Source organism: Populus alba, chromosome 15, assembly GCF_005239225.2.
Source record: "Populus alba chromosome 15, ASM523922v2, whole genome shotgun sequence".
Classification (NCBI taxonomy): Eukaryota; Viridiplantae; Streptophyta; class Magnoliopsida; order Malpighiales; family Salicaceae; genus Populus; species Populus alba.
In genome coordinates, this window is record NC_133298.1 from 4,815,517 (window position 1) to 4,838,847 (window position 23,331).

Genomic DNA, 23,331 nt, shown 5'->3' on the forward strand with positions numbered 1-23,331 from the left:
ATCGTCGTCGTCGTCGTCATCTACAAACAACACATCAATCTCTACATGATTATTTGTCAAGAATGCAGCATGTAACAAGCTTAGATAGAACCTAGTATACTTAACAATGGAGACATAAGTTATCACGGCAAAGGCTCGACATTAAGGAAAAAAGAACCCATCTAGACAACCAACTGTTAAATTAAAAATCAGGTAACCTAATTCGGATATAATAATAATAAAATTAAAATAATGTTGTATGAATGTGAACCCTTGAAAATTTCTAAACTTTCGGTCAAAGCATCATCTCCACTGGGTGAGCAGCACTGAAGGGTTTTTGTCAAGAATATATTTCCATGGAATCACCTTTTTACTGTTTTGTTAGAAGTCGAGACCTTGCTAGGTTGGCATATATAATTAGATAATATGGTTTTCTGGCAAATGGGAGGGAGGGATTCATGCAATTTGCTTTTATGGGGTTATATATATATATATATATAATGTGTCATGGACGGTGGATCAATCCACTTTTAATTTTACAACAATAATTAATGTGCTAGGTAATAATAGCTTACAGCGAACACAGATAAAGAGATAACGTATAACTATATATGGATGCCTCATATGGTTAGCCAATCGGCTTGCCTCAAAGTCGCTTAATTAGAGGAAGGGAAGCTTTCATGTTAAGGTTCCGGGCTAGTTTGTATATACTTGATTAATTTCATGAATTTTAAATTAATAATTAGATAAATATCAAGGTTGCATGGAGAGGGGGTGTGGCTAGCTTAGTATAATTAGCTAGCTAGGAAATTAAGAGAAACGAAAGATGGAGATGGAGAGAGGACGGCATGGAATTAAGGGGAGGGAGATTATGTACGTGCCTGCCTAATTAACCCGAGGCATCAGCCTTGCAAGGGCCTAATTAACCCGAGGCATCAGCCTTGCAAGGGCCTAATTAAGTGACAAAAACACATGCATTTGTGCCTAATCAAGTGCTAATTAACATTGCATGTGTTTTCTTTTCTTGCCAAAACACAAGCATGAGGTAATTAAGGAGGAGGAATTAATTCATCTCTTTCTCTTACAACATGTTGTCAGATAAAAAGTCAAGCCATGGGGGCTTATGCCTCGGGTTTAATTTCTTGCCAAGAATGTCAAACATCTCACTCTTTTGACAATCTTTCTCATTAATAATTAAATATCCATTTGACTTCTCTATTGTAAGCCTAAGAGCTCACCTGGGCTTCGAATAATACTAAAAAAAAAAAAAAGTCAAAAGATATGTAATTGATATCAGCCCATGCAAAAATCCATATTTCTCGCGAAAAAAATATATACGTCTCCAAGTCAAAAGGTTAGGGAAAAAAAAAAAACCTTGCGATGCATTCAAAAATCTACAAAATATTATCTTTTCAGAAATTAAAATATTATATATGTGTACAATCTGTTGTATATGATAGCTATTTGACACACTTGTCATCACGGCTGTAAATTCTTCTTAAAAAAACTGCAGGCTATTTTTCAAAAACAAGTCAGAATATAAATTAAAAAATTTATGGAAGTATCTAATCAATTAAACTGATAATTATTGATATAAATAAAAAAATTATTAATAATAATCAAAAGATAAACTGAAAAAATTAAAAAAATTAATATAGGTTAAAATATTTAAGATCACAATACAGGTCATTTACCTGATTGTGTTTAATGAATTTATTTATAAAAATTAATAAATAAAAAATATCAACACACATATAAAGCTATTGAATAAAATAAAAAGGAACAAAAAAAATGCAAGATTGCATATATTAAAAATTTTATAAAAAAGTAAAATTTCAATGACCAAATTAAAATTTTTCAAAAATCTCACCATTACAGTTTACAATGAAATGTGAGAGGGGTAATAGTAAATGTGTCTGCATACCTTTTTAAAAAAATCAAAAAAGAAAAAATAATTTTACATATAAAATTAAATTTGAAATTAACACCGATAATAATTAAAACATGCAAACAATAAACTTGATTGTCTAACAATAGCTCTAATACCATTGTTGATTTCTTAATATCATACACGTAGTGGAAGCAATAAAAAAATTATTCGGGAATCTCTAGGATCTCATTAGACAGATATAGAGTTGTTTAAGAATTTATTACTTGAAGATTTAATCTTCTTTAACTTTAAATAATTCTTTAAAGGCTGAGTTGTTGTAAACGACAAATCATCTAATTATCAAGTCTCCAACGATAATCTATATGAACCACTAGTAAAAATCTTTCAAATTCTTGTTTATGATTAGAGAGACTGTTATGTTTAGAGTGTTAGCATTCTATTTCGTGACTTACGTAGTTTTTATGTATAACATACAATCATACAAAAATAAGAGATATAACTTACTATTTATATAAAAAAAAATTAAAAAACCATATAAATTAGCAAAACATCAACTTGCTCCCTGAATAATATCCATATATTAATTCATGATAATTTTAGAAATTAATTCAATCAAGTCCTTACTTTATTTTTCTAAGTCTAGAAATATAATTCATGTATTAATTATATTTTAGCCTTTAATTTCTAAAATATATTTTAATTAAGTCATACTTAATTAAATCATCTCAATTTAATTTTCGACTAATGGTTCTTCATGTGAGTAACCCATTAGGTTTTTAATATGTTGGTTTAAATATAAATTATAATTCAATAAATTAAATTAAAATTAAACAATTTAATTTATTATCAATTCAATAATTAATTAATTTTTATTTGAAAATCATGTGCATCATTTAGTAACATGTCATGATCCTTAAAACATTAAAAAAGTCTTTGTGGTTTGACTTAACATTTTAGTGATCGATTTCTCGGTGATCAATATCCTTTTATCAATAAACATTGAGTATGTCTGCTAGTTAAATCATGTTTATTCTTTGCATAATAGTCATTGATCGTTTGAATAAGATTTGAAATCCTTTTCAGATCTAATTCCATTTTGGCTAATGATTTCTTGGTCAATACAATTTGAAAACATATGAAATATTTTTTTTTAATTCACATAAGGTGATGAATCATCTTTTGATCATTCAAGTACCTTCATATAGTTCACGTTGTATTCAATGTCTATCATTACATTACCTCGATTAAGATAACATGCAACATGATCAAATCATAACATTTTTTATACAAGATAACTTAGTGATATTAAGTCTAAAAATCACCTGTATAACAGTTATTTGAGCCTTTTCATAAACATAAGTGATATCTTCATATGAAGTTCTTTATGCGAGCCAGTTCAGTATACATGTCTTATAACAAACACTTACATATTAGTTCTACGTATCCTTCATACCTTAACTTATGAAAACAACTATTATATTTCATAAAAAAAAACATAATATATACCAATCTCCACAGTCTTAATAAATGTCTAATATTTAAGAGAGCATTAACTATTAATATATTTAGAAACAATGCTTTGATGTAGTATAAATCTAATAGTTATAACAACTTTATAATTTTTTTTGCAGAGTATTTTTATTACATGAATTTTATCTTCACTCTAAATTTATTAATCTAACTTTATATGAATATTAAAAATAAATTAATTATTCATTAGTAATAAATATATATTTCCATGAGCATAATAATGCCACCACATATTGACTAAATAACATAATATAAAATTTAATACACACACTTTGTAAATCACTTGGCACACCGACATTTGTTTGGTTGCTTTTTAGGTTTTTAGTCTTTACAACTACAATAGTACTGTATATAATTTTTTTCTGCATAGGATTTAACAAGTGCTGTGCAAAACAGAGCTTCTACTTTTACATTTATTTCTATTTGTTTGTGTTTTTTTAACTCACAGAGACATCATGAGTTCGTCGTGATACCCAGCATCCAAATACCAACTCCGAAAGTCCTCGAAATCTCCACTGGATCACCCTCTTGAAATCTCCATTGGATCGCCCTCGCCCAGCACAACTCCGAAAGTCCTTGAAATCTCCATTGGATCACCCTCACAACTCCGAAAGTCCTTGAAATCTCCACTGGATCGCCCTCGCCCAGCATCCAAATACCAACTCCGAAAGTCCTTGAAATCTCCACTGGATCGCCCTCGGCTCTCTTGAGAGGCTGAACCCTCAATTCTCCTCCTCCGACGTATTCCTCCCTCCCTCCCTCTCCATTTGTATCCCTCAAATTCTTTGATCACGTGTCCTAAAAATGGTTAGCGTTGGTCTATACTGGCTAGCCCACTAACAGAATAATGCCTAATTTTCATGCCCTGACAAGAAGAATGAATCAGCAACTGTAGCATGACACCTTCTCAGCTTAACAACAACATTAAAAGGAAGAACTATCTAATGTTTGTCAAACCAATAGCAATGACTATAAAAGTGGAAGGGACTCCAGATTTGAGATGGCGCTAGAAAGATAGATTGTAACCAAGATGGGGGGCACGGCCAGCCTGTTCACACACTATCATGTTGGCAGCTGAATCCAGTGGCAGGAGGTTACTAGCCACAGTGGGGGACAAGATTCCAGTAGTTACGTTACTAGGTATACACAAGATTTCCACAATATGATTTTCGATTTTGAGCATGCACTTAAGATTCCCTGCATACTCTAACATAACACTGGGGACCCTGAACATGTCACTCTCACTAGCACCAGATCAGTGTCTCAACATGTCAAAAAAAGCCGAATTCCCTTGAATGAAAGGCAAGTCTTGCATATCCAACCTGGAGCTTCTTTCTTGAAAGCTTGAGCACGTGAAATGTGACATTGTGCCAGGCGAGAACCTGTAGAAACTCATGTCATCATCAGCAACAATTTCCCCATCTGCATATTCTTCATCCCTATAATGTGAAGATAGTTTTTTCCAGTACATACATAGGGTAAGTATAGCAATGACTAAAACTCCTACGAGAGCTGCAGGGGAAGTTTCAATGAGGAAAGTCCAGGAAGAAATCTGTCCATTTACAGCAACAACCAGGTTTTGAGGGTTGCCGATTGGAGAAGCTGATGACCCAAAATTTGAACTTGAGGCAAGAGCAACCAACAAAGGTTGAGGTAGGAGATTTTTTTTCTTTTTTTTTTTGAAATTTTGAGTACAAATTCAGTCAAGACCATGCAAGAAGTGTCATTAGTGAAGAATGCACTTGAAATGGCAGATAATAAGCGGACTCTACAAATTAAATCCTTTGCTGCCTCTTCCATGATTGCAATTTGCCCAAGTACATAAATGCATCTGCTCTTTCAAGATAAAACACTCGCAACCATAGTTCCAAAGAGAAGACCAAGAATTGAAAGATCAATGGAAGCATATGTTTGAAAAGGAGACAGGACTTGGAAAATAACCATGAGTATAGCCCCTAGAACAGACCCTGCAGTCCTCCCAATTGACAGCAATGGTACTGCAGGGAAAACTGCCAGCACCCAGAATATTGCTAAGGCAAATGTGCCTCCAACCAGTTTCACTAAAGGAGTCATTGCCATCTACTTTGCAACTGAGAAACCTTGATATTCACATTCAAAATAGAAGAAGACCAGCCAATCAACAGTAGTTCACATAACAAGAACTATTAGAAGATGACAGAAAATTATTTCCTGTTGAAGTAATAAGAACAACCATCCTCTAATAATAAGAACTTGATGACATTCTGAATTGCTCAGTGCCTCGATCAAACAATACCCATCAAGGAATACATAGCATTTCCAATCAACAAATAAAAAATTTGTACTCATAAAATGAAAGATGACACCTTAACATATCAAAACATGAGTCAGCTGCTTTTCTGAAAAAAGCCACTACTCCCAGTGACATTTTGGTGAAGTCTTCTGTATTTTGATAGGAAAGCAGGGGACCTAAAATCTAAATAGCACTTTTGAGTCAAACAGAACTGTAGCCAGCATAACATGCAAGTCCAAGTGAATAAAACATTCACTAGTTATTACACAAAGTTGTGTCTAATAAATGGATGGATAATAGCTTTACTTGTAGTGTAGCCAGTAGGCTTGAGCCTAATCATTTAGGTCACAAATATAACTATCTGTCAAAGCAGGAGAAGCACCGGTAATTACAAGTTATTTTCCATCCAACAGTAGATATGATATTTGTGAGATTATTAGGTTCCTGAGACTGGGATAGGATCAATGAAAACAAGTGGACCGCACAGCAAAAAAATGAAGAGCTATATGTGTACTCTACCAGCCAGATTGTCATTTTCAGTGCAAACTAGAGTTTATAAAATGCAAAATGATTTTCATATTGTTAAAATGTCCGTTCAGTATGCCAGGGTCACTCGAAATGGATGGTCAGGTATGCTGATGCGTCCGCAGACAACTGTTCAAGAAGCAGCAAAGTTAGGGACATAGAGGGCTGTCAAATCCAAATCCCAAATCTGAGGATTTCTTCTTCTCTATGTCCTGTCTGAACTGGACCGTGATTAAAAAATCCCCCCCCCCCAGAAGGGAAAAAAAATTATGGCTTTGAGCTGACACATGTTGAATGAAAGAAATACGGATCCACATTTCTCAAGAACACCCAATTTGATACACCCGGGGTCTCTTATTGAGCCAAAAAACTATACATGGAATATGGACTTTTCTAGCTTAAGAACACAAGTATCATCTAATAAGTGTTACACCAATGGCAATAATAATAATAGTAGATGGAACTCCGAATTTAAGGTGCTTCCAAAAAGATAAGGTGTAACCAAAGTGTGGGGCGCGATGAGCTTGCTCACAGACTATCAAGTTGGCAGCTGATCCCAATAGTGAAAGGTTCCCAGCTACTGTGCTCACCCAAGCTAAGATGAGCCAGGCCTTCTTCTCATCAGCAGCTGAAAATGCAGCTGCTGAGGCCGCTACCCGTCCTCCAAGCAAGAGAACTAACAATATAAACAGGTTCAATGATAAGCAACTATAAAGCTACTCCAAATTTGTTTGTTAAAATGCTGCAACTAAAAAAATTATTTTAGCAAATTTTCAAAACTTGCCAAAAGAAATTTTGCTTTAGCCTTGTGAGGGACCATCTTGCTAATCACTACAATTGCAGATATGCATTATGCATGAAGTAGAACCGGTCAATATACAGAAAAGCCTACAATGTTGCAAATACAGACTTAAGCATTGGCAAATCTCACAAGTATCAAAGGAAATGAAATGCAGTTTCAGAGGGTCATTATTGACCATTTCGTGTCCTTAAACAATTCCAATGTTCCACCACATCTTGAGGCCTTATTCTTTCCAATTTACTAATAGAGATTCCATAGGAACTTTTGTTAGACGAGCTAATCTCATAAGAAGCATTTAGCTGCTTATTGGAGGTCTCTCCAATGGTATTTGGCACCACTATGCTAGATTGAGGGCCGCTCAGCATTGAAATAATTAGTATCGCAGTTTAAGGTTTGTTTTTCTATTTGTTATAGAACCTAGCTACCATAATGCGTCATACAAAAGTCAGTTCACTATTAAATGCACAAAAATGTTGAACAAGATCCTCTTCGTTGTAAGGAATTGCAGCTAAGTATATTACCCATCCAACAAAAGAGCTACCAAATAAAGTTTCAAACAGCTAACCAAGAAGCAGAATTCTTTGGTTCAAATTAAAAAAACCAGAGTTTCAAGGGGCAGGAACATCAACATACCAGTTGGTACATTTGAAGCAAAATTTGACAGCACAAGTATGACAAGGGCAAGAATTACTATTCCAGCGGCATGATCTATGCGTGCATAAGGCTCCATGAAGTCCCACAGAGCACTTGGAATTCCAGTTTTGTTAAAGCCATCAACCGTGATAAACATTCCACAAAAGAAAATTAAAAGGGAATACGAGACCTGGTCATAGACGAACCAACTTGGATTACTACAGGCTCTTCAAGACATCAACGTGAACAACTGCATTAATAACATGGTGAAAAAAGAGCACATTGATAGTAGAATTTACCTTCTCAAGGCATGGTTGAGCATCCTTGAAATCAAGAACCACAAGAGCAAGAGCAGCAGTAAGTGCAGTCCATGACATATTCAGACCCAAAAAAAATGCAATCAACATGCCTATGGTAACAAGGTAAACACATGATTTCCACAGCATCCTTTTCCATTTTGTGGCAAAGTCTCCTGATGAAAACTGCATTGATGATAAATCTCTCAATCTATCCATTGACTCTATCCTCGAAGAGACAGTTTCGTCTCTTTTCTGGGAAGAAGCATCATTTGTTATCTCTTTTGAAGCACTCGAATTTCTTGCAGACTCGTATACACCAGAAGTGTCACTGTGGATTTCGTTCTCAGTTGAATTTATTCGGTTTCTAAGAGTCTCAACATGGTTTACTTGACCATTCATATTGGGAGAACTTTGCATGTTCACTGATTCTAGTCTAGAATTCCATTCTAGAGAATTTAAAGATGTAAGATGTGACATGGTGGCAGGTGAAAAACGATGAGAAATGACATCGCCATCTGCAACAACCTCTGTAGTTGCATCTTCTTCATCCTTCTGAGCAGAGGATAACAACTTCCAGTACATGCACATAAGGACCAGAATATTCACAGCTACTCCCACGAGCATAGCCGGTAGAATTCCGAAAACAAAACTCCCAAAAGCAATCTTACTCTGAACAGCTATAACCAGGTTTTGAGGATTGCCAATGGGAGTAGCTGAAGACCCAATATTTGCACTTGAGGCAAGGGCAAGTAGGAATGGATGAGGTGGGAGATTATGTTGCCTTGTAATTTTCAATATAAATTCAGTCAAAACCACACAAGAGGTGTCGTTAGTGAAAAGAGCACTTGAAATGGCAGAAATCATAGAAATTCGACAAAGCAGGTCTTTGGGTCCGTTGCTTTTCCAGGAGAGCAACTTACCTAAGTATTCGAACATATCTGCTCTCTCAAGATAAACACTGACAACCATTGTCCCAAAGAGAAGACCAAGGATTGGCAGATCAATTGCAGCAAATGCTTGATCTGGGGTTAGGACTCGAAACACAACCATCAGCATAGCTCCCAGGAGGGAACCTGCAGTTCTTCCAACTGGCAGAAAAGGGACAGAAGGGAAAACTGCCAGTACCCAGAAAATTGCAAAAGCAATTGAGCCTAGAACTACTTTCACTGTAGGAGCCATAGCCATGTTTGCAGTTTTGATGAGATTCAATTCCTAATCTTTTCTCATTCTCCAAAGGCTTAAAATGTTATAATTCAAGAAAATCCATTTGATAGCACACCATTTTCTTGCCAAAAACGAAGCGCCAGAAGTCAAAACCAAGAGGATTCTATTAAAGCTTGAAGATCCAGCGCTGAAAGCAAAGTTACAGAACTCAAAAAGGGTCTAAAGAAATATCCAATTAAAGTCTATGTCATTGAAGATTGATCGAAGTTGGATCTCAAACAACATAGTACGCAATAGAACAAGAGTCTGAGTGCACATAGGAATTGAATAACAAAAATGTAAAGCAAAACAGAATCATTCTTCATGTTTAGAACACACGATAATGTCAGTGTACTGGTACATGACCCAGCAACCTTGGACAGTTGCTCAAAGCATTCCAATTAACAAAGCTGAATCCAGAAACATTTTATATAAAAAATGAAACAGAAAACAAACATCATGATGTTAAAAGCAAGGAAAGAAACATGATCTCACCTGAACAAAAAGGTAGTGCTAATAATCTGCAGTGAATGGAGTTCAGAGATTCTGTCACTGCCAAACATAAAGAAAAAGAACCTTAAAAAGTCACCAAAAAACTACTTTCTGGTAATGGGGTGGACAGGGTTTGTTTTATGGAAGGCTTTTTATCAGTTAACGAAGAGACGTGAAAGGAATCAGTGAATCACACCTTAGCTCGCTGTCTGGCAAGAGAATTGGTTTCCTGAGAGAGACACCCGATAACACATCATGGCAACGTGTCAAGAGGACAATCATAGAATCTAGATATTGAGAAAAGTCCAAACAATCCTCACCCGGTACCACGTCATGGAAACGTTTCCTGTCCATTCTCATTTCTTTCTGAACCAGTTAAAAAATATTTTCCGTCATCTGTCATCTGTCATCTGTCATCTGTCATTGTTTAATGTTTATCTCATCTTGGCTTTTTAGCGATACATGTTTTTTTATATATATATGATTATTGTCAAGTGATCATGTGATGAAGTTTCTATGCTAATGACTCGGGACCTTTATATGTATTGAATTGCCACGATACGTAATTAGAGCCACCGTTATTGACTCTTTGTTTATTAGAGTTACAACTACATGATCAGGGGAGTTGAGTCGGGGGAAGGTCCATGCGAGGGGGTGCCAGCTGAGTGTCGAGTTTGCTTCGCCTTCTATTTTCAAAGGAAAGGAGGCAAAAAACTTCTTAAGAGAGTTAATTTAATGAATTCGACAATTTTGAGAAATAGTTTATTAGTATCAGTCAAACTAATGCTGGGAACGAAAGCTCATTTGCAATAATAATAGACAAGGTGCAAGCACGCGTGACAATGACAACCATGTAGAGAAACAGCCCCGCAGAAGATTTCAACTTTCGTACACAGGAAATGCCAAGCAGCAAGGCCCCTGCACAAGGAAGAAAGCAGAGCCTTGCAATAAGCCTCGTTGCAAGTCCTGCTATCTTGCAGCTCATGTTTGACTGCTAATCACAGACTGCATCACAAACACTATCAGTGATTCAATTCTGGAGTAAGTGGGGGCAATGATCCGATTTCTATATAATGTTTCTTCAATTAATGCTGGGACTGCCTCTTTTTGGCCCACGGATTTCTATTTGAGTCAATTCCACCAAGTCGAATGTTCTTCTTCTTTCTTTACAACATTCACATCTCTGTAATATCACAAGTCTTTCTGAATTGCAATTTGCGAACACCATGCTAATATACGGGATGTCTTGCTCAATTGCAAAGACTATGCCCTTAATTCAAGACATTTTGAATTCAGATATGGCATATCAATTAAAAAAGGGCTCGGCGAGGATTAGTAATCTTCATTAAACCTGCAAAAGAAAAACATGTTCTTTTCAAGAGCACATGGAAAGAAATTAATTATATTCTCCCTTTCTTTTCTCTTCTTCTCTGTTTTTGTAAATTTTTTTGGGGAATAGCTTGAGAAATAAAGCAGATAATTGATAGCCGATAATTGATAGCCTGTTTGATCACTCCATATGCCATTACCATACCCCTTTGCTGTCAACTTCCTCACAATCTTGATAGCCTGTTTCCCAAATATTGGTTGAAGCTTGATCAAATTCCATGTCACTAAACACAGACACCCTCTTGATCGTTAGATACACCCTCGATTTTCCTTTGACAGCAGCTTGCAGAATAATATCAGACACGGTTTTGAAATTAGTGTTCATGCCCAAGTCCATACTTTTTACAAAGTACATCTCCTTCAACCATTTGAAGTTTATTTCTCAAGGTAATAAGCTTACCCTACCATGGCTCTTCACTCAACTCTGATACCAACACACCAAGTGCCACATAAACCTCCGTTGGAGTCCCAAACATGCTACCAGACACATCACAAACAGCCACACAGTTTTTCAACCTCACTCTCTGCAATAAATCATCAACCATCCTCGTCCACCACAGCTCTGCCACTTCTCCACCATCATAATCATTCAAAGAATGAATGATCTCATGTGGAAGCAATACACCTGCCACAGTCTTAGCTTTCCCGGCTCTCGCATCTTCCAAATACTGTCAGAAACGCTTTCCGTCTTACCTCAAAAACTTCTCCTTGTAAATCTTCATGGTCACCGAAGGAATGGAATGCCATCTGTTGGCACCAACATACACCTCATGCAACTCAATAACCTTACAAAGCAGCACCGAAACCTCTTTCCTCATCAATCGCGAACTCTATAAGAATAGAGTGCCTCTTCAATCCCTTTGACTAGTTCGTACTGCAGTTCTATAGTTACTTAAGAATAAAATGGTTACAAAATGAGCCCCGCAACTAGTTGTTACTGAATCTGGATATATCATAGATAATCTAAAACCACGCAAAATGATGGAAGAGCTCAAAAGATTAAAAAAAATAAAATGACAAGGTTCTTCATTAGTACAAACACGCACAACTACAGACAAGGAGGCATATCATGCTGAACATCAACATATCAAAACCAACCGGATAGGGGGCATTATTTATAAAGTAGCAAATGTCATAAACAAGAGACAAGTATAGAACAAAACCAATCAAATAATATAATCTGACCAGTCAGAGATAAATGAAGTATGATCCATGGATTCTCCAGGGCATTCCTCATGCTTAGCTGGTTTTTCCTTTCCTCCCACTAACCTTGCAGGATTTCCAACTGCAGTGGTTCGAGGGGGCACATCAATTAGCACTACTGAACCTGCTCCGATCTTTGCTCCTGCCCCAATCTTTACATTCCCCAAAATGGTGGCACCAGCTCCAATCAACACTCCGTCACCGATTTTGGGGTGGCGATCCCCAGAGGCTTTCCCTGTTCCTCCAAGCGTAACATGATGCAAAATGGAGACATTATTCCCAACCACTGCTGTTTCACCAATGACCACCCCAGTTGCATGATCAAAAAGTATACCTTTGCCAATCTTTGCTGCTGGGTGTATATCAACGGCAAAAACATCAGAGACTCGAGAGTGTAAAGCCAACGCCAGTGGCCTACGAGACTGAGTCCACAACTTGTGAGCAACTCGATGAGCCTGACAAAATAATAAAACGAGAAAATCAATTAAAAATAAATGTAAAACAGTATGATTATGAAGAATAGTCAGGATAATTTTTTACCTGGCAAGCCAAGAAACCTTTGTAATTGAGGAGGCAGTGAGAGAAAGAAACGCAAGCAGGGTCACGAACACGTGCTGCGCGAAGATCAGCAACAGCAGCGGCGCGAAGACAAGGGTCTGAAGTGAAAGTGTTGAGGAAGAGATCGTATAAGAGAGTTGAGAGAAGCGTTGAAGAGCAGAGCTTGTTCCCTAAATGAAAGGCGAGCGACCTCTCCAAAGACGAGTGAGACAGGATTGTCGAATACAGGTAGCTGGCCAAAGCTGGCTCTGACTCCGCGTCGCGCCTCGCTTCTGCTTTTATCTGGGCCCACACCAAGCCCGCCTCGACGTCCACCGTGGTGGTGGAATTTACTGGTGGCGGCGATGGATAGCGGAGCTCTCCAGTTGGCATCTTGGTTGTTGATGGCGGAGGAGGAGCTGTCGTTTTAGGAAAAATCAGTTCTGAAATCGACTGTGTGAAGAAAAGAAAAAAAGCGTGTACAAATAATAATAGAAAACTTTGCCTTGCGCCTGCTTTAAAAAATCACAAATACCATTCATAAGTAGCAAGAGGTACGGGATGATGTTATTTTTTAAAATATTGTTTTAATTAAAAGTAAAATATTTTTTATATTATTATATAAAAAAAATTAATTTAAAACTAAAAATAAGGGTAAGAACATCTCCAATACAAAATGCTATTTTAAAAAATTAAATTGATAAAATAATATTTTAAATAGTGTAAATATAATTTTTTTTAACATATCTATTCTGATGGAAAAAAAGCTATTTGAAGAGTCATTTATATTGAAGTGAAAGAAACAAGTGTTTTATTATTTTTTAATAAGTTTGATGTTATTTTCTTTTTCACATGGCTATATTTAATTGGTTTATTTTTTTAGTGGCCTCACTTTATTGGTTTTGACTCTTTGAATAAATATATAGGAATAATATTTGTAAAAGAGAAAAGGCATTTTAGTATTTTGTTTGGCTTCTCTCATAGAGTGCAAAACAAGTAAAGAAAGCAAAGCAAAGAAAAACTAAAATATTAGTTTTTTATTTTTGGTTTTCATTTAGCTTTTTCATTAGAGATGTTCTGATAGACCAGTTCCAATACACGCTTTCGATTTTGGGTCGCGACCCAAAACATTTCCAAAGAACTGCATCGCTGATTTGCCCAGGTGAAGCCCAGGATCTGGATAATGAAATCATGGGCTTTTTGGGCTAGCTCTAGATTCCCAATGGCGGGCCCATACTGAGGGGACGAAAACCAGCCCACAAAATTAGATTTGATTCCTTTTGTTTTTAATATCAGCATTAAAAAGAGTATTATTAATATTGTTTTTTTTTTTACTCGATGCACTTTTTAAAATCCAGACAAAAACGCAATTCCTAACAGCAAATGTCTAAAGGAAAACATGGTGATTGCGGAACATAAGAAGAATCTATCTACAGTCATAGTTTCCTTCCATTCAGGATAGATAATGCACATATGACTAAAACCCTCTTTAAAAGAATCCCATAAAAACTCCCCATGGTAATGGCATCCCTAATTTCGACCTCAGCACCCTTATGTTCGACTTCAACAAGCACAAAATCAGCTCTTTACCCTCTCCCCTCCTCTTCCTTCATTCCTTACCATAAAGCACCTCAATTTGGTCTCTCTGCATCGATTGCTCTACCGGGTCTTGGTCCTTTCTCTCAATGGAGTGGTTTAAAGCATCTGGATATTTCAACTCCTCCAAGATTTCTTCGTAAAGGTATTGTCCTATTTTTTTTTTTTTATCTGGGTCTGGTTCATTTAGGTTTCAAATGGGTTCATTTGGTCTTGCTTACTTGTTTTCTTGTTTTGATTCTTGATGAAATGTGGTGGTGATACAGAGAGGAAACGAAGGTGTAAGGGCAAGGTGATTCATGCATCATTGTTTGGTGTTGGAGCTCCTGAGGCTCTGGTTATTGGTGTGGTGGCTTTGCTAGTTTTTGGCCCCAAAGGTCTTGCTGAGGTTTGTTGAATCACTTAAGTGGTGCTTTGCCCTTTCTAAATATTTTCTGTAGCAAATAGTCTGGTAATGCTAAAAGGGTTAGTGCAACACGAGATGCGCATCATTTTGTTTCTTTTGTTAATTCATTTTTGCATATGAATAAATTGTGCTTACCATACTGTTTTAACAATTCTAGGAGACTAGGGTTGTTAGATTATTAGTTACCTACGTTTTTGAGCTCTATGCAATTTGCATATAAAGGCAATAAAATTAGGAAAACCTACGCTTTTTTATTTGCTATAAATTTGTAGATTGTTTAGTGCAACATTAAGAACTGAATTTAGAACCCTTTCCGGGCATCTTGACGACTCTCTATTGCCTTTTGTGTCTCTGTAGCAATTAAATACTAAGTATCAGAGTGCACGTTTTATTAATTTTCCTGTTGTCTGAAAAAAAAAGAGAGAGACTTGTGATGTCTCCATTGAATTGTCTAAATGCAGGTTGCACGCAATCTAGGGAAAACTTTGCGTGCATTTCAACCCACAATTAAAGAACTCCAGGTTGGTCCTTAAAACCTTATGTCCAATGGAATTGTTTCAGCCAATTATTTGTGTAATTCTATATAATTGATTCAACCATTTATATTTAATGTAGGAGGTGTCAAGGGAATTCAAGAGCACCCTTGAGCGAGAGATTGGGCTTGACGAAATTTCAAATCAAACACAAAACACATATAACTCCAAGATAACAAACACTGCCTCAACCCCTTCATCAGCTGGCAGCACCAATATTTCTACATCTGTGGCCGACCCCAGTGAGTGATCTTCTTTCAGTAACAGTTTCTATTTTCCTGCAATAGCATTAATGGTATCAGATGGTGATATTTGATTTCTTGTGATTCATAGTTGTCTGTTAATTAGTAAATTGACATTTACTGGAAGCTTATTCATCACTGAACTTTTGGATCTCTTAGCTAGAGTCTTTAGAGCATGAGTTGTTGGTGGTAGTTAGCTGTTACAGATGCTATTATTTTAGCATATGTAAACTCTTATGAAAGTCGGTATGTTCACTGACAGTTGCTAATTGCTATAAACTAAAAATGAAGGATTTTTCAAAATAGAAAGTTATAAAATAGATCAATATTTTCAATCAAACTAACAAATGACACGCCTCCATAACAGTTTTCATGGGATTTGACAGTTTTCTTCTTAGAGTTTATCATCATATCTGAACATTTCAATCTTTTTTTGAAGAGTAGAAGCAAACATATTTCCTTGAACCAGCAGCTGAAACCTTGTAATTACCCGAGGTTTAAGAATCCATGTCTCGGGTAAAAATAAGTGATCATATAAAACTTTCCTTCAATGCATAATTGTAAAAACTGTCTCGGCCCTGTGGGTTGACCTGAAAATCCCGGGACTAGAGCCTAACCCGAGCTAGGTTGCTAGTTGAATCGGCCAATACTTTTGACCCAGCAAAACTTATTTGATTCAACTAGGTTTTTAGTGATCTGGGTAACTCGGCCAAACCTATTTCAAATCTGGCTGGTTGAACTATAAGCCAAAACAAATTTCACTCTGGTCTGAATAGCTTTAGATGTTGCTTTTAATCAACTCAAGCTGTGGTTATTTTCATGATTGAATAAATTTAAATTCACTACAAGATATCGTGGGTTCTGTTTTCCTATAGCAAGTAACGGTGGCTTCACTTAACAATTGATGAAACATTGTTTTTTGTTGATAAAAAATTAGATGGTGCTCCATCCCCAAACAAGTCGTATACCAGTGAAGAGTACTTGAAAATGACAGAAGAGCAGCTAAAAGCATCCGCTGCCAAACAACAGGAACAGCCACCCCCTCCAGCAGAAAGTCAGTTGGAACCTCAAGCTCAGCCTCAGCCACAAGGTTAGACATTCTTCCCAATAAATCTGTTCTCGTCTCCTCTGTCTATGTTTCCCATTCTCTAAATGTCTTAACATCTCGTGTATGAACTGGCATCAGAGACTACCAAAGCAATGCCTCCTCCAGAAAAGCTGGAAAATGAAGCACAAAACTCATAGGAAACACAATGGAGAAGAACTGCTACAGCTGTCCATTAGTTGAAGTCGGACAGGAGACTACCAAAGCACAAATATGAATCAGGTGTCCGCGAAAGAGGGCAATGGAACTCGATACCTTTTCTTTTGTGGGTGGCAGAGTGAAACCGCAAGAGAGTAGTAGCCTTCAGAAATTCTATATAAAGAGGACCTTTATGACAAGTCTAGGATTTCTGGTATCTGTTGTAAAATATGTTTTTTTTTTTTTTTGGGTGTTACTCAAAGCTTTGGGAAAGAATCAGGTCACGTTGTTCTGCAACGATGTGATGTTTCTTTTAAAGAGAGAGACTCCGTAGGCCATTGACAATCTCGAGTGATGGAGGGGCACTCGGCCTCTTGAAAGGTAGATTCCCTTTGATTTGATGCTCCACAAGTTGATCCGCGTTATGCCTTTCTCAAAAATGCGGTCCCACTTCTGTAGTAGCATGGAATGCAATTGCAAATCAGAACCTGCGGCAAATCGATTCAAGAACATTCGCTCCTATATTATGCTGCTCAACTCTGCACAAGAGAATAAATTGGTGGAAAAGTATTAAATTATTGCGGCAACCTCACAGAAGCTCTTCTATCTGCAACAACATCCGTTTAACCTATTTTTGGCCAAAATACTAAGAAATATTACACTGTTGTACGACTTCTTGTGAAGTTTATAAGACTTGAAAGCTCAATTTATTATGAACTATTCCAATTACTTGACATCCATTCCTGTCCCCTTTATTGTTGCAGATATAGATATTTTTTTAAAAAAAACCCGGATACTTTCTTTTCCATTTATATTTAGCGAATTAGCTGGGGGGAAAATACAGGCGCAAGACGGGGGCAAATTTATGCCCAGGTGTTTCTTTACAACATAGGCCTGTGAGATTCAAAATCTAGATAATCTGCATTTGCCTGCCCATTGTAACCATACATATCAAAAGCCTTGTCCTCTGAAGGCATATTCCCACCTTCTCGTCCTCTATAGCCTTCCATTGGTGATGATGCCCAAGGGGCTGGAGTTGAAGGGGTGGAGCCAGTGGCCTCTTGGTTTAAACCGAAAGTGCTTGGATTCTGGGGAGAAAAATTTCCTGCGGGCCTTCTGTTGGAGGAATTGGCTGTTGTCAGAGAAATAGATACTGATTGCTGCTGCTGCTGCTGCTGCTGCTGGTTCTTCATTGGTGACTTGGGACGCAGAGCCTCTATATCAGGAGTAGTCACAACAAGATGAGGTGCCTCGGCAGGAGGATTTCTTCCACCCCCACCTTGCCAAACTTTGCCATCCTTGTCAGAAAAATTCTTGATGTATGCCTGAAAGTTACCAAATCTAGGTTAGCAAACCAAGGGGACTAGAATGACAAGCATGAACAAAGTCCTCGTGTTTATTAAACAAGTATCAGATAAGTCATAATATTCAAAATTGCTATTCCACTGCACAAGTGAAATCTTAGGTTGTTAGTCAGCTTCACTAAGATGGTCCACGTGAAGAGCAAATGAGTGTTGCATTAGAAGTAATCATTTTTTTTAAAGATATTGTACCTCAGAATTAAAATTTGATGAAGATAATCCTTTACCAACAGTCAGCCACCCAGACCGAATATTGTGATCTTCACCAAAGAGCTCAAGCCTTCTGCGGCCTAGAGAGAAATGCTCAATTATCCGATACATGTCTTCAGGCTTTTGAGTTGAACCTGCAATTCCAATGGAATAAAAAACACTAATAAGGCTCACAGTGTCCACCTGTTCAAGGTGATGATTTACAACAGTCCTGTAAAGTTCCAATTGAAGGAAGTATAGTAAATGTCATTTATGTCCAATTGAAGGAAGTATAGTAAATGTCATTTATGTCAGGTATTATTACAAATGAAATAAGAACAAAAAATGAGGAATGAATGTGTGCATTACTAAAGCCTTTACTATAATGTGATAACAGAGACAAATAGCAGTAAACCAGAAAGTGACGTGTGTAAATGAGTTTAAATAGACTAAGACAAACCAGAGCCAAGAATTTCAACAAGGAATTACACTGACCGTATGGAGGTTCCTCAGCAATAATTACATCAGTATCGATGTTAGCATGGATTATGTGACCATCTGTGCTGCGGCGAACTGTCCCTCTTATGCCCATCAAGCAGTGTTCCTTCATTTCAAGGACAAGGCAATAAACAGTCAAGGATAAAAACAAATGCACTTGTGTGTCGAACTCGGGGAAAGCTGCCCACTTTTACAAAGCAGAAGAAAAATCAAATACCAACCTTTGAATGCTGAAACAAAGTATGAGAATCATGTCGCAGCCCTGGAGTTGCATTGCTTTTGTTGGTCTTCACCCAACAAATATCCTCACATCTCCGAAATCCCCACTGCGGTATTGAAAAACTGACTTAAATAGCTAAAATATGAATGACTTTACAGCAGATGATATGGGCGAAGCCAAAAAAGAAAAGGCCAAGTTATTGTAAAATCATAAATCTGAAGTTACAACTGATTGTACAGAGCATATATGAGGGGCGGAAGAAAATAAAAGGGTAAGATATTGTCAGATTCTAAATCTAATGGCTTAATTAATACCTTCTTTAAACATTGTCGGCCTTGCTCAAGACCAACACCATCACCCACCCAGAGGAAGATAAAAGAAGGTGTATCAGCTATTGCCTGTAACCACATGGAGGAAAAAAAAAAAAAGCTTTAGATAAGTCAAGAGAAACAGGAAATATATCATCTATTACAAATGAACATGTAGCTCATATCTACACTTTGTACATTAGCAACTGATGGCCCTGGATGCTAATATGAATAACCTTTGCACTCCAACTGTGCTTTAATGGCATGTGATTACTCTTTAGCAAGTAGAACAATTCATACTTAATCGAGGATATGAAAATACAACTCATTTTCTATGGAAAGGCAACTGCAATGAAAAAAGTGGAAACAGAATACCTCTATCTTAAGATTTAGTATTTCTTCATACGTCCAATACTCCATATGGTCAGCAACACCGGGAGCTCGGTGAACATATTCCTCCCATGGAGGGTCCACCAAAATAACATCAAACTTGGTTCCAAAGAACTCTGGAGACAGCTCAAACTCATGCAGGTCGCATTTCATGTACATGGGAGGAGAAGCAGATTTAGCCACAATCTCATCCTTTTTCTGTATAAGCTCCCTAAGCTTGGGGTAATCCTCTACAACACTGGTCAGCTCCAGCTCTCTGATAAAATTCTGGGGTCGCATACCAGTATCAACAAAATTTTGCGAGTAATCATTCTGTTCTCCTCTTGAAGGGGCTTTGCCTGGAGGACCATTATTTCTAGGAGGAACCCAACCCCCAGCACTTTTATCTGGTGGTGTTCCTCGTCCTACTGGTCCAGAAGCATTAAAACCAGGACCAGATATGCTCGGAGGCACTCCCCTTCCAGGTCCTGCTTGATTAAAAAAGATAGCAGGGTTTGATGGAGGAGTTCCCATGTTAGGGGAAAATCTTGGGGCTGCTGGCCCAGGAGGAACAGCAGAGAGAACAGGGGGGACACCTAGCATATTCATCTCTACACCTCGGGCACCAGCCCAAACAACTGGTGGAGAAAATGGTGGAATGAAGACACCTGGACTAATTGGAGGACCTGGAGCAGGTGACATACTAGGAGCAAGTGGCTGAAGTGCTCCCGGATGTGGCATTCCAAGATGCCCAAAAGGTGATCCCATTAAAGGCAATGGGAGTCCAACTTGTTGATTATCTCTCCCAGCAGGCCTCACCCTTCCTCCTCTCCCTACTCTGCTCCCTTTTAATCCCTGTAGAGGACCTCTGCCAAAGGAGCCTGAATCCTGGTTTCCATATGGAGGCTGTGAACCACTGCTCGAACTTTGACCGCCACCACCGTGACTGGGCATGGCCCCTTTCTGGCCTCTTCCTTTCCCTCCATGGTACTCAATGTCATCCCTCCAAGAACTCGGATCTCGCATAGGTGCATCATCATCCATATACTTTTCCTTTGAGTCTCCAACAAAAGGTGAGTCATTCCTTCTTGCCCTTTCATCTTGCATATATGCCCACTCTTCAGTGTTTGGTGCTGATCTTCCATCAGATTGCTGATTGGCCTCAATCCTCCTAGCAAAGTTGGATCTAGACTCTGGTCGTCCATGATCAAGAGGGACCTCTATCACATCGTAATTATCATTTGAAATGCCAAAATTTGATGAGGTTTTCACAGCTTCACCCCTGCTTCGACCATGAGGTCTTTCATTGTCATTCCTTTCACGACCATGTCTTGGCTCCCAGTCTTTGCTACGATCATAAGCAATGTCCCCGTCTTTAGGCTCTCTATCATTACCAGAGGATTGCCTTCTTTTCCAGTTCTCTTTGGAACTTTCCCTGTCCCTATTCCTGTCATTCCAGCTATCATCCCTACCTTTTGATCTATCATCCCTGTAGCCATCCTTTTCTTGATCCTTCCGTCTCATGTCAACATTTCTTTCATACTCTATTTCAGATTGTTGCAAATCTTGATGACGCCTAATGCCTCTCTCGGGAGTCTTGGACCTGTTAGAGCACCCTACCTCTCTTGCACCTTTATCTCTAGTCCAAGTGTTTCCATCTTCTTCTGCATTGGAGGACCTTTCATGGCTTTCAGCAACATCTCTTCTGGTGGGAGTTCTCTGCTCTCGGTGCTTCTCAATTGTCTCCCGACCTGATCTATCTTCACGGGTAAGAGGACTAGCCCTATTATCCTCTTCAGCAGTTTCTGACCTGCTTTTACTCTTATACTTCTCCCTCTCTGCCTCGACTCGCCTGTCATCTCTGTTGCTAGTTTTGACACCCTTTTCACTGTTTGAATCCAAACCTCTGCTTTTGCTCTCGCTGGGTTCGTTTCTGGCACTTCTTTCTTTAGACTCATACTTGGAATCAGACACCTTTCCACTTCTGGGACCAGGCTTCTCAGAAAGCGTTTCTTCAGCTTTCCTGTTGGAGTCAGATTCATCACCCCTTCTCCTCGAGTTTTTCCCTGCCTCAGCAGAACTGTGACCTTTCTCTCGGCTGCTATCCTTCCTTTCTGAATATCTAGTATCTCTATCTAGTGCCTTCTCATTCTCTCCATCATAGGATCTTTCTTCTTTACTTTTAATTGCAGTACGGGAACCCTCATGCTTTGAGATCTTCGATGTCAATTTTCTTCTCTCGCTGTCATCAGGCTGAACATGGCCTTTACTCACAGACTTGTCTCCTCCACTCTGCTTGTTGTCTAATTCTCCATCCTGATACCAACTGCTCAACTTTTCCAAACTACTTTCATCTTGCTTTTTCTTCAATTGCTTGGAGCGTGTGTCTTTTCTTGTCTCGTAATCATCTTCATCACTGCCCGCTTTGATAGACACAGCGCTGCTGCAGCCACCGCCCCTCTTACGAGAATCACTCCTGTCCCCGGTAGAACTTCTCCTTCTCCCACTGCCATCAAATCCTTCAGCATCATCCCCAGTGGTGGACTTCCTAGACTTGGTTGACCTGTGTTTCCTCTTATCACTTCCATCCCACTCGTCATCATCCCCACCCCTATCACTCTTGACATCTGAGCTATCTTCTGCATCCCGTTTCGCATAACTACGACTAGAACGTTCAGGCGGCGACTCCATGGAAATAAAAAAAAAAGCTACTGAAGAATAAACCATAAAAAATAACAGGGAAATTAAAGGATTGAACTTCGAGATTCAAGTCAACAGTAGCAATGTGAATAGTTCACTCAACAGAAACAAACAATCTCTAGTAGTAACGAATGGCAAAAAGAGGCCAAGCCAAGTCAAGGAGGTTCAATAATAATAATAAAATCAGGGTTTAACCTATTATAAAAAAGAAAAGATTTTTCTAAATAAGAATAAATAATGTTTATTCAAATCGAAACAGAGCTTAAAAATACAAAAAAAAAAAAAATAGAAGCAATGCAATGAATGGATGAAGAAGAAAATTCGACAATTAAGAGTTAATTTGGGTTAAAGAAGTAAGTACCTGATGAATTGAATGAAGGTTTAGTGATTTTGTTGAAGTAATTGATTCATTGGTGTAATAGACATAGAAACCACCCTAAACCCTATCCTACCTTCTCTCTCTTTCTCTGAGATTGAGATTTCAACAGAAAAAAGAAAGGAGAAAGAAATAGGGTTTTTCCTCCTTCAGCTGGAGCTGGAGGTGGCGATGGAGAACAGAAGATGGATAGGCCACGACTCCCAGCTTTGTTTGACGTCGGTATCTATGGACCGGGCAATTTTTAAAGAGGCTTCATACGAGTTTAAATGGGCCTCCCTTTGTTTTACTAAAGCCCATAGTGCATACAGCTTGCTTGTTTCAGAATTAATTGATTAATGATTTCTGGTATTGTGTATAGTCAACGAAATCACTATGATAATATTGATGGGCAATCAATTAATTGCATTTTGCCTGTTTCAGTAGAAGAAGAATATTCATATCCACCCCCCGATTGCGCATACAACTCTCTGCATGCTTTCCCTGTTGTCACCCCCAAAACACACACAAACACACATCCACATTCTGAAACAAT

The 23,331-nt window shown here is 38.0% G+C and overlaps 4 protein-coding genes and 1 pseudogene across 5 annotated transcripts; 1 reads left to right on the plus strand and 4 right to left on the minus strand.

Annotated features, from left to right (window-relative positions):
• Positions 1-3,606: 3,606 nt before the first annotated feature.
• LOC118056283 (silicon efflux transporter LSI3-like) lies at positions 3,607-6,334 on the minus strand (annotated as a pseudogene).
• Positions 6,335-6,487: 153 nt separating this feature from the next.
• On the minus strand, positions 6,488-9,924 carry LOC118056281 (silicon efflux transporter LSI2). Its single transcript, XM_035068456.2, has 5 exons — positions 9,823-9,924; positions 9,630-9,686; positions 7,932-9,282; positions 7,633-7,822; positions 6,488-6,873 (listed from the first exon to the last, which is right to left on the minus strand). Exons 3-5 carry the CDS (start codon positions 9,114-9,116, stop codon positions 6,611-6,613), a joined length of 1,638 nt encoding a protein of 545 aa, XP_034924347.1. The 5' UTR covers positions 9,117-9,282; positions 9,630-9,686; positions 9,823-9,924; the 3' UTR covers positions 6,488-6,610.
• Positions 9,925-12,014: 2,090 nt separating this feature from the next.
• Positions 12,015-13,326, minus strand: LOC118056282 (serine acetyltransferase 5). The gene is made up of 2 exons (XM_073404876.1): positions 12,759-13,326; positions 12,015-12,673 (listed from the first exon to the last, which is right to left on the minus strand). The coding sequence occupies exons 1-2, from the start codon at positions 13,146-13,148 to the stop codon at positions 12,182-12,184; spliced, it is 882 nt and encodes a 293-aa protein (XP_073260977.1). The 5' UTR covers positions 13,149-13,326; the 3' UTR covers positions 12,015-12,181.
• Positions 13,327-14,094: 768 nt separating this feature from the next.
• Positions 14,095-17,093, plus strand: LOC118056285 (sec-independent protein translocase protein TATB, chloroplastic). The gene is made up of 6 exons (XM_035068460.2): positions 14,095-14,496; positions 14,618-14,739; positions 15,219-15,278; positions 15,373-15,532; positions 16,470-16,622; positions 16,719-17,093. Exons 1-6 carry the CDS (start codon positions 14,271-14,273, stop codon positions 16,775-16,777), a joined length of 780 nt encoding a protein of 259 aa, XP_034924351.1. The 5' UTR covers positions 14,095-14,270; the 3' UTR covers positions 16,778-17,093.
• LOC118056284 (N6-adenosine-methyltransferase non-catalytic subunit MTB) lies at positions 16,976-23,009 on the minus strand. Of its 2 annotated transcripts, none has more exons than XM_035068459.2 (7): positions 22,782-23,009; positions 19,727-22,428; positions 19,358-19,441; positions 19,045-19,149; positions 18,821-18,929; positions 18,329-18,480; positions 16,976-18,100 (listed from the first exon to the last, which is right to left on the minus strand). In XM_035068459.2, exons 2-7 carry the CDS (start codon positions 22,409-22,411, stop codon positions 17,657-17,659), a joined length of 3,579 nt encoding a protein of 1,192 aa, XP_034924350.1. In that variant the 5' UTR covers positions 22,412-22,428; positions 22,782-23,009; the 3' UTR covers positions 16,976-17,656. The 2 variants fall into 2 exon arrangements, with proteins under 2 accessions (XP_034924350.1, XP_034924349.1); XM_035068458.2 differs by having other exon boundaries at positions 19,727-22,431.
• Between the last annotated feature and the right edge of the window lie 322 nt (positions 23,010-23,331).